This window comes from Tetrao urogallus (genome assembly GCF_951394365.1).
Source record: "Tetrao urogallus genome assembly, chromosome: Z".
Classification (NCBI taxonomy): Eukaryota; Metazoa; Chordata; class Aves; order Galliformes; family Phasianidae; genus Tetrao; species Tetrao urogallus.
The window spans coordinates 47,314,931-47,326,305 of NC_136816.1; the positions used below are offsets into that span (position 1 = coordinate 47,314,931).

An 11,375-nucleotide genomic window follows, 5' to 3' on the forward strand; every position below is an offset into this window, starting at 1 on the left:
ATGCTGATCTATTCACTTTCCTGCCCACCTTCACATCCCCTACCTTGTTCCCTATCGTTCCTATCAGCCCCCTCTCCAGAATGCTTCTTTCATGGACTTGTCCAGCTCAATTTCCTCACTCCAGCGTTATGTCCGTGATTTTACCAGTCGCAGAGTCCAGACTGGTCTCTCTCAAAGTGGCACTTTCTTGAGAGCCCAAGGGATCAGTGAGATTGTTTCTGGTCATTGTCCCTTTGTTTTGTTTAGTCTGTGTATATTTTATTTCTGGTTTTCTAGTTTTCCCTACCTGTCCCAATTGACCAGGTCCCCAGTCGGATAACCTTCCTGGAAGAAACATTCTCACATTTTCACAGGCCTTCACCAATTAATACAAAGTTTGATTTTCCTCAGTTTCTCCTGTGCTGGTCAGGTTGTGTCTCTGTATGTTATTCCTTACAGCTTCCTCCTTTTCTTGTTATCCTCATTTTGCACTGGAAAAAGTCCTTGACCAGATGCCTTTAAAGGAGCAGACAGTTATCCTGCCCCTATCCTTACACTTAAACTAGCATTTTGCCTTCAGTTAAACACTATTAATTTGTTGTATGGAGATACCAGTTGCAGACTTGTAAAATGTGATTTCTGATTTAATATCCTTGCAGGTGAAATGAAGCTATTAGAGATGAATTTACCTGCTGGGAAAAGTAAACTTCTGAAAAAAGAATCAACTTCTAAAGAAATACACAGGACACTGCTCAAATCTGTTAAACGGCAGTCCAAGCAAAACAGTTGTCTGGATCAAAACACTAATGAGCTTTCACCAAGAAAGAAAGCTAAGCTGAGCACTAGTGAGGATGCAGTACAGAGTTCAGAAAGTAGCCTACAGACAGACAGTTGTTCAACTGATGTGAAGCAACTTGAAGAATCATCTCCAGAATCATTGTCTTTGGCAGATCCTGCAACATCAGTATCAAGCTTTCTGAAAGGGACCAAACCCATTCAGGCCTTGCTTGCCAAGAATATTGGGAACAAAGTGACCTTAACAAATCAACTGTCACCTCCACCAGGTGTAAATGTATCTACTTCTGAAAAGCCAGTTTTATCACCTGTTGAATCATCACTGATAAAACCAGCATTGCCGTGTCAGACAGGTTCAAAGACTCCTTTACAGATGGTATACAAAATGCCAAATGGACACTGTGTACCAGTAGACCTTCACAACAGCTCCATGAAAATTCAAATGCAACCTGTGGTTGGCCCTAAAACTGGAGAAAAAGTCATGCAACAAATTCTTATCTTACCTAAGAATTTTCTTTTGCAGCAGAAAGAAGGAAAAGTCATGTCCAAGGATAGTAATTTACTCCAGCAGAACTCTTCTGAGCTGCACTCTGCAACTTTGCCGGAATTAACAAATGTCAGCGTATCTTTAACATCTGTCCTGGTAACAACACCTGCAAATGTTACCTCTCACTCAACAAGTACAATTTTTAACAAGAGTATTAGCAACGTGTCACAAGGGACTGGTTCCACCAGCAGTACACAAACGTTGCCTGCTACCACAAGTAACTTGGTATCACCAACAGTGAAGGGGTGCCAAACTGAACATGTCCGGCGTGGGACTGAAGTTTCAACTGCCACATTCCCTGTGTTTTTGTCTTCACCTAGTATTTCCTCAGCTGCTCAGTCTCTGATATCAGCAACAGCATTAAGTGCATCTACAAACACTGCTACTGCCTTTCATTGTCTTGCATCACAGCAAGCAACTGAATCCTTTGAAACTAGGCAAGAGTTGAAAACCGTGTGTATAAGAGAGTCACAATCTATTCTTGTCACAACACGAGGTGGAAACACGGGAATTGTTAAAGTACAGACAAACCCAGACCAAATTTCACCTACTAGTATATCTTCTAGTTCAGTTTTGACATATGCATCTCAATTTAAGGCTTTTTTGGTGCCAAAAACCACAGCATTATCAACTTCTACGGTTCCATCTGTAGCAGCAGCCACATCTAGTCTCCCACATTTTGGACAATCATGTATTTCTGGATTTGCCCCCTCAGCAGGTTCGTCTTTTAACACTCAGTCTTTCCCAGCTGATTTTAACAAGGCAGTGGATAAAAGTATCAAATTCACATTACAGCAGCCAGCTATTGGAAGCACTTTGGGTCAAGTAGGACAGAACACCTGCCAGGTGTCCTGTCCTTCTTCATCCTGCATTTCGTCAGCTAGTAGCTCAATATCTGGAACTCCAAACAGTCCCATTAGAGTGACTAGCACTGGACAAAACAACATAGTTGTAACTGCAAATTCTTCTGTACAGCAGCAGTGTGATACTAAAACTAAAACAAATTCTGTTATTCAGTCGGAGTCTAGTTCAGTAATAAATGGAGATTTTATCAGTGGTACTCCAGTACAGAAACTTACTTTAGTCACAAATCCACCTATTTTATCCCCCTGTGGTGCGTCAGGAGTCAGTGTTATACCATCTCTAGCATCTACTGGTGTTAGTGCTCAGAAGTTAGTTTTCATTAACACGCCAATTCCCAATGGACCTTCAGCCACTAGCCTTGTAGCAGAGTCTCTGAAACATAACCTTCCTTCTATAAGCAAAACCTTTGTTAGCACCACAGAGCAACCGCAATTGGTTCTGATTCCATCTACAAAGGGAGCACCAATAAGAATAAATTCATCACCAACCATTGCTCAGGTAAAAGATGTGAAAATCGGACTAAATATCGGTCAAACCATTGTAAATACTAAAGGTAATGCACAGCAGACTCCACCAGTTAATATATTGCACTCTGCGATTTCTAAAGGAGAAGACAAAAAAAACATAGGCTTGGCTTTATCGTTGACAAGTACTAGTAGTTTTGTTCCCGTGTGTTCAAGTTTTATGAGTCAGAGTGCTGTGTCAATTAATGAATCTCTGTGTATTGCAGCAAAGGCTACGAATTCTTTTTCAGTTCCAACAGCAAATGCATGTCCAGAGTCTGTTTCAGTAGCACCAAGTGGGACTTCTGGGACACGGCCTACTGTCTTGAGTGGTGGAAGTGATCCCTCAAGAGTAAGGCCAGTTCTGGGTAATCGACTGTGTACAGCAACCATTGGGAATACTGTAGGTATATCAACTGTGAAAACAGGACATCTTGCTTCATCTGTGCTAATTTCAACAACTCAGCCAATGGTATCTTCTCAGAACTTAACATCTGCCTTGCCGTTTCCAGTCATTAGCTTGTCTGGATCTGTAGCCACCCCACGCAAAATGTTACATACAGTTCCTCAGTTGGCAGCAGTTCCAGCTCCTTCTCCGATACCAAAAAGCCAGCTGCCCACACTGATGCAGTTTCAGTCATCTGGAGTTACAGTTGCTGGGCCAAGTAATGCAGGTACTCAGAAACCTCAACGTTTGTTGACCCCTGCCTCACCAAACACAGGCAAAGTCGTTAGTTTCCCAAGTTTTTCATCACTACAATGCCAGCAGGTGCCTCCCAATCTAGAGAAACAAAATCCTGCCCACACTGTTGCTTCTACTGTTCAGATGTGTGCAGCTTCACCAGCTATAACAAGCAAGACAGGAGGTCAACTGAACGAACCTTGCATTCAACAGAAGATAGTCATCAACACTTGTATGCCTTTGGCACCTGGAACTCAGATAATGATTAATGGTACTTGCTTTGTTGTTCCACCACAAGGCCTTGGAGCTGGCAGCCATGTCCTTCTTCTCTCTTACAACACGAAACAGACTCCTCCTTTAAACATTAACCATGGCCCAGAGGCTCAAGGTGTACCAGCGGTTAATCCAATAACCTCAAAAATCATTCTAGCACCAAGTAATTCACTAAGTTGGCAAACATCACAACGACTTTTGAAAAACTCTACAAAAATTGTGAACTCTTTTGGGTCTGCAGATGCACTACCCATTGTACATGCAACACCACAAATACTTAGCACTCCATCTAGCTCGTGTACTCCGCTACCTGCAGCAACTCTATCTATGTCTTCAGTGATAAAATCTCCTGCTAATGTTCCAACTACATCCTCTGTGGTTTCTGCTGTTCATCCTTCAAACTCTCATTTACCCAGCAACACTTCAGTGTTTCAGTTGGACACTTCTATCAAAAAACTGTTGGTCAGTCCAGAAGGAGCCATTCTGAATGCTATAAATACTCCAGCATCAAAAGTTTCTTCTCTGTCTTCATCACTGCCTCCTGTTGTTGTGTCCACAAGCAGAATTTCTACCGCTGCCTTCCCTATATCTCAGTCATCTTGCCTTGATAAGCCTGATAACGCTGCATCCTGAATTCAGAGCAGATGAGCCACTTGGAAATTGTGGCACATTCTTTTGACTCTAGAAGTTACAAGTGTTGAATGATTTCTTACATTGTTTGAAACAGTTGATTTGCTCAAAAGTACTTAAGATTACACTTTCCAGTTTACCTATGGGGATAAGAAATAAAAATATATTTAGTTTGTCGGAGAGTTGTTTAGTAAAAAGGTCAGAAATGACCAATGAGTTCATTAAACAGTTTTGAAAAATCTAGCTTTTTGCACATATTCCATCTTACAATATGGACTTTTTGGCAGTGTGTCTATGACAGTGTGTGTCTCCTTTTTATTTGTCAAATTTATTTTTGATTTGTTTCTGTAAAAAAAATATTTATGCATTGTTAAAATGCAGTCTATCGTATAGAACTGTAAATATTCATGAATTCCTAACAATCTGTACTAAACTATATGTACAAAGAACTATGCTGTCTTATTTATGTTTTGTTTACATAATGTATAGTTTTTTAAGTATTTTAGTAACTTTGGACCAGTGTACTGTTTAGCAACAATGCAAAAGAATCTGCATATAATAAATCAAGTTGCTGTACTCTGTGGTGTTGTGTGTAGTTCAAAGATACGTGTATCTGTTACGATGGCAGAATACATATATATACACATCAGAATGCAGGGTTTTTTTAATATAGTCAAATGAAATTAGTATCTTCTGCTTCTCAACATGGCTTACATTTCACATGGTATGCTCAGAGTTGGAGAGAGGACATTCTTACTGAATCCTTCTGACACAGAGAGGGGTAACCTCTGGTTAATTGCCTGACATCTTCTATGAAAGGGTAAGACTGGCAATGGTTTCCCACACACCATTCTAAATCACACTGATTGCTGTTCAGGACTACCATATTTTGTCATAAAGCTTTTAGATATCTTGAAAATTCATTACTTTCTTTCTTTTGCAGGTATATGCATTTCCATGTGTGTGGTAACAGTAACAAGGTGGCTCTTTAACTTCCTGTATAGTGAGATTAAGCTATGCTTTTTTTTTTTTTTTTTTTTTTTTTTTTTTCCCCCAGTCATGCTTTCTAGATAGGTATTTTTTTCTTTAATTTTTGATTGGTCCAAGTCTTTATGAAAGGATAATGCTAAAACATCACCTCGTATTAAAGGGAACATTGTTACTATTGCATACATTTCTTTTCTATGAACGGTATTCAGTATTTTATGTTGTAGGTTCAGCATTTGGTGTCATAAAACCATTTCATTTTCAGCAGCTCAGCTACATTCATAAGTGCCTGCTGCAGTGCACATGGAAATGGAGAAGTTTTTTATTACCTTTTAAGATTTTTATGTGTCTTCTAGCATACAAAAAAAAAAAAGCCTTAGGCCAAACATCTTTGTACATGCGGAGTGTTGTTTTTATGGTTCATTTGTTTTAAGAATAATGTAGAGCAGAGGATTTAAATAGTTGTGAATGTCAGTTATCTTTTTAATAGTACTGACTTCTTCTTTTAATAGTACTGACTTCTTCTGATATCTTCCTCTAGCACTATTCTTGGGCTGATCTTTTTCAAAGACAAGGCCTAAGCTTTTCTTCCTCATCTTCTCTAGTTTTCTCCTCCTCTTCATTTACTGCTCACAGTTTGGTTCCCATTTTGGTATGAAGAATAAACCCACAGATTCCTATGTGCCAACTGCACTTCATTCTGTTCTGAAAAGTAATTTGGTAATTGGTCAACTAGAGTTCTGGGGAAGTACTGGCAAGAAAATATTATACGTTCCATAGATACCTTCCCTTTCTTCACTAATAAATATATATATTTGGAAATAGCCATTTTCTTTATCTGCAATATCTATCTTATTTGAGGGTTGGAAAAGACAAATTGTTGTTTTGGGGAGTGTGAGGATGTTTGCTTTCATTTCAGAAACAGTGATCTAGTACTCCTCACCTATTAGTCATTAAAGGCCTATAATCTCTTTTGAAGATTCCTGTTAGAAGAAGATGCCTGCATGCTGGACTTTGCAGTACTGAGGCTGTTTTAAACTAATTGCATTGTGCAGTTGAATGTGGTGATAGGTGACTTCTTTTTATGCAGAGGAAAGTGGCAGAGGATGGCACCTTGGGTACTATGAAAGTATGTATTGCAGCAACGCGTTTTATTGACATTTCAGTGATGGAAGGGACCAATCTTCGTGGATTTTTCTTTCCTCCTAGAATGTTTGTTTTCCTCTTATTTTTGCATTAGAATCAGTATCTGTGTTACTTAGAACACAAAAGAGTAGTTGGTAGGAGAAACAGATCTTGCCTGACGTTTTTGTTTGCCAATAATGTAGAAGGATACACAATATTATTCATTCTAATGAAGAGCAAATTAGAAAAAGCTTTACTGCGGAACTCGGAAGTCAAGTTATTTACGAAAATGATTTGTTAGATTTTTTTCTGATTTTTTAATAAATACTTTATAATTTGACAAGTATAGCCCTGTGCAAAGTTTGCTTCAGTCTGTTTGGAATTCTAATGAACTTTTATGCTCTACTGCACACATATTCAGATCCCAAATACTATTGGAGAAAGGCTGGATACTACTACGCAATAACTTTGAATGACTTTATTTTGTAGAAAAAAAAATTTTTGCTCATTTTTGTAAATGGAATTCATCTTCCCATCACCTTTCCCTGATATATTGGTCAGAGGAAAGCTTTCTTTCAAAGAAAAGTGAATTTCCATCAGAAGTTTGGAATGTCCCACTTCTTCTTTGTACCAAATACTTTATATTTACACAAATAATACACAAAAACTGAAGAACAAAACAAAACATTATATTTGATGGGGAATGTAAAAGCCCTTTTAAATGAAGTTTTTAAGAAATGTGATCACGTATGTGACCTAATAAGCTATGTACAAATCAATCTGTGAAGAGAACATGTTCAGAGCTTGTAAAATGCCTTGCATTTAAACCATCTCATCACTCCCTACAGCTACCTGAAAGGAGGCTGCAGTGAGGAGGGTGTCGATCTCTCATCAGGCTACGTGTTATAGGATGCAAGGAAATAGCCTCCAGGAGAAAGCTTAGATTGAGCATCAGGAAGAGTTTATTCACAGAAAGGCTGGCAAGGCATTGGAAGTGGCCACCCAGGGAAGCGGTGAAGTTGCCATCCCTGGAGGTGTTTAAGAGGCGTGTGGGTGTGGGTCTAGGGACATGGTTTAGTGATGGAACTTCATAGGTCAGGTTGATAGCTTAGCAAGATGAACTGAATGGTCTTTTATTTTGTTGTTCTCTACTGAAACATAGCAGCTAATCACCCTGAGCAAACAGGTGGTTTTGTGACTCCCACTGAGTGCTGGATCCAAATAGTAAGTGCTGGATCGAGTAAAGGTCCATCTTTTTTAGTATCGTGCCTTGGAGCCGTACACGGCAGTGATTGAAATCTGTGTAAGAAGGAAAATAGCTGCTGACACATTTCTGAACACTCTGATAGTATCCAGTAATCTGAACCAGCATTTCTTTCAACAAATTTATTATTGTTGTAATTGTTTTGGTTGTGGATGGTTTTTGTTCATTTTGTCCTAGGGTTTTGTATTTTTTGTTATTTTGTGTTTATCTAAGAGACATTAAAGTGCTTTTGATGATGAAATTGATCAACCTCTTAAATGCTTGACAAGTGTTACCATCCCCAGCATCCTGCGATGAAGAGTTTCACATAATATGCATATTATCACTTTTTTTCTGAACATGGTAACTGCTTATTTCATACTCAGAGCATTAATAGTGGGACTCTGTATTCATTTCTCCATGCAGCTGATGTGGACCTTTGCCATGTTGGTTGTCTCTTTTTTCGAATGAAGAAACATGGTCAGTTCAGTTATTTCCTTCATGGGAGTGATCTGTTACTGCCATTTTCAATTTTACTATATCCTTGAGACGTGGGAACAGAATTCACAGTTCTAAAGACAAAGGAGCACTGTGACTCTGTTCTGTACAAATCTTTTCACAGGATTATCAACTGCAAACCAAACATTTCACTGCCAAAAAAAGATACATCTCCTCCTACTCAAAAATTGCATGATTTTAAAGGAGTGACATTTAAAGGAGATTACTGAAACCAGTGCAAGTCTGTCACTCCTCTCTCTGCAGTCCCTGCTAGTGTTGGTTTTAGCATCTTCACTGTGGTGACCAATAGAGAACAGTGGTGGAAAGAAGAAAAGTTAATTTCCAGGCGAGCTGGGAGAACTCAGCCAGGAAATCAGGGTCAAGGAAAAAAGGTGAGCAGTAATCTGGAGAAGCGGAGCAGAAATAACTGTGGGCATAAAAACGGAAACTATTCTTTCATCTGCAGAAATGATGAGAGAGGTATATGAATGACTGCTAAAAAACCTCACGTTTTAGACAAGGATTTGACCATGAGACATTGTCGTGATCCTCCCTATTGGTGAGGCCAAACAGTGTATGTGTAGAGCGCATGGACAGCATATGCAGGGGTGTCCCAAGGTTGTAAGAACCACAGCCTTAAATCTGTGTTGACTCTAGAAATGTTCAGGAAGTAGTTTCCAGAGATGCTGAGGTAGGAGTAACATACTGCAATTCACAAATGGGGCATCTTTCAGCCTTTGCTAGGATGTCTTTCCAGGAGGTTAATATTCAGAAGTATTAACACATGCCATATGATTACAGAATCATTTGACAAATATTCTGAAGAGATTCAAAGGTTTTGAAAGCACAGTTAACAGACAAACAACAAGCCTAAAGTTCCTACCGCAAATAACTGCAGACAGTAGATCCTGCACTGAGCAGTGTTAGCCTGGACTTGAGTGAGGCCTTTGACACTGTCCTCCGTAACACCGTCATAGAGAAGATGGGGCTGGACAAGAAGAGAGTGAGATGGACTGAAAACTGACTGAGATTCTGTATCTAAAATGGGGGCTGTTTTTCTCCTGAGTACCAGTAAAGAGTTACTTGGGGCATAAGTGATGGCACAGAAAAAGAAATAAATTGCCTCTAACAAGGTAATTGCCAATTACCAATTGCCTCTAATTGGTAAAAGGCGAACTGGCCGATGTTGAAAGATTAAACCTTTTTCTTAGAAAAAACTCTCCAGAAAATATGAGTCTGCTCTTTTTCCAAATAGCTGCAAGAATGAAGATAATGATAACAAAGATAATTCAGATACAAACCAGGAGGAGGAAGGCTGGTTTTCTGTATAAGCGGAGAACGTTGTGAGCACAATGTGCAGCACAGGAGTGTGTTCCTTCCATCCAGAAATGAGAGTGAGCTGAGCTGAACAGTCCTGACAAAATCAGTAGTGAAAGACTAAATTATTTATATTAGACCATCACTTTTGGTCCTGCTCTGATCTGTACTTAGCTCACGCAGGGAAAGTGCAAAAGCAGCATGTGGTTCAGTCATGTGATCAGTACCATAGCAATAAAATGGTTTGGAAATGTGGAAGGACATCTGCTGCTCAAGCACTGCTGCAGTGCTTGGGTTCTGTGAGCCCAGCAAGAGTGGAGTGCAGCACTGTCAGCAAGCAAGAATTTTGTGGAGGAACTGGAGAAGGCAGTAACTATATTTTGTAGCTTAGATGTTTAAGATGTGCAACTGAGTTGGATTCTGTGTTCTGCTCTTTTTCTCTGGTGAAACAGGGGTCAGTAATCTGTATCTGCCTTTTGATGAGGGAGAGTTCAGCCTTGCGTGTCCCTCATATTCTCATATTCAGCGGGGAAACCGCTGCCCCAGCATCTTTTGCAACTTCTTTTGCATTGGCCCAAGAGTGAAGCACACAGGGACAAAATTTACTGAAGAACTATAGTTGTGCATTTGGAGAAGCAGTTCATTCTGTTTATCCAAACCTTCTCTCAGATTGGACTTTCTAGTGCTGTGTTTGATAGGACAAACCCTTGGATAGGAAACAGGAGATTACAGAGCCGCAAAAAACCATCAGCTTCAAGCTTGCCAGTTCTGCAAAAAATGTATGGAGCACATTCTGTTCTACATCTGGTGCCTACCAGCTCCAAGCTGGCATTTGGCATGCTTTCCTGTGCGTTGTTCTTCCTGTCACTAAGCAAGTCCACAGAATTTTTTCCTGCACAGAATCACAGAATGGCCAGGGTTGGAAGGGACCTCAAGGATCATGAATCTCCAACCCCCCGCTTCATGCAGGGCCACCAACCTCCCCATTTAATACTAGACCAAGATGCCCAGGGAGTGTGCTGAAAATGACAACTTTAAGACAACATTTTGAGTTTAAGTACTTCTCTACATTTCTAAATACATATATCAAATCATTATAAAAATAAATAACTTTAGACTTTCACAGAATTCACAGATATGTATTAACTTTGAACAAGTATCTGCCTAATGAGCATACCTTAATTTAGATGTATTGCCGTTGTTTGTTTTCTGTGACTGCTCTGCTTTCTTACCAGTAGGTCACGAAATGTGACTGCTGTTATATGCACTGACAAGTATGAAAGAACATGGATTATAAGCAGAAATTCTTAAGTTATGTGGATAAAACTTCGATATTTCATGAGGAATTGGTTAATTACAGATACATAAACAAGTGCTGTGAGGTATATGGCTGCTGTAAAATACAGTCTCCTTTTGCAGATTAATTTTTAGGGTGGCAGGGAAAATGGTTATTTTTCATATCAGCACACGTGATGAAATATTTCCGCCCACATTATTCTTACAGATTCTTGTACATTGCCTTCTATGGAATAGATTGTTTCTCTCTCTCTCTTTTTTTTTTAAATAAAGGGAGAGAAAATGTGGAAGATGAATGTGCAGCTGCCCACACTTGTCAATCCAGTTGATACCCAGTGGTGTGTTCTTAATACTGGTACTTCTGTGAAGCATGCAAGAAGCCAAAACCTGAACAAAATGTCTTAATCTGAACACAATAAATGGAAAACATAAAACAGAAGCACAGTCAGCTTTATTATAGTGTTTCATGAGCTACTTTAAATTGAGCAAGAGTAATTTTCAGCAATTGCTTATGAAAGCATGTTAGTTAATTTTTTATTGCAGTTTTAGCCTTCAGAAAGTTAAGAATGTACAGGAAATAAAGAGGGAGCATGAAGAAATTGAATGGATGTGCTCAGAGTTTAAGACTTATTGCTA

At 39.3% G+C, this 11,375-nt stretch overlaps 1 protein-coding gene across 1 annotated transcript in view; it reads left to right on the forward strand.

Annotated features, from left to right (window-relative positions):
• The window catches only part of BRD10 (bromodomain containing 10), a gene marked incomplete at both ends in the record, with an annotated part of 59,374 nt that extends 55,098 nt beyond the window's left edge, over positions 1-4,276 (forward strand). The window contains one exon of the mRNA XM_079548903.1: positions 639-4,276. Within this exon, the coding sequence (XP_079405029.1) occupies positions 639-4,276 (3,638 nt within the window). The remainder of the gene's footprint in view (positions 1-638) is intronic.
• Between the last annotated feature and the right edge of the window lie 7,099 nt (positions 4,277-11,375).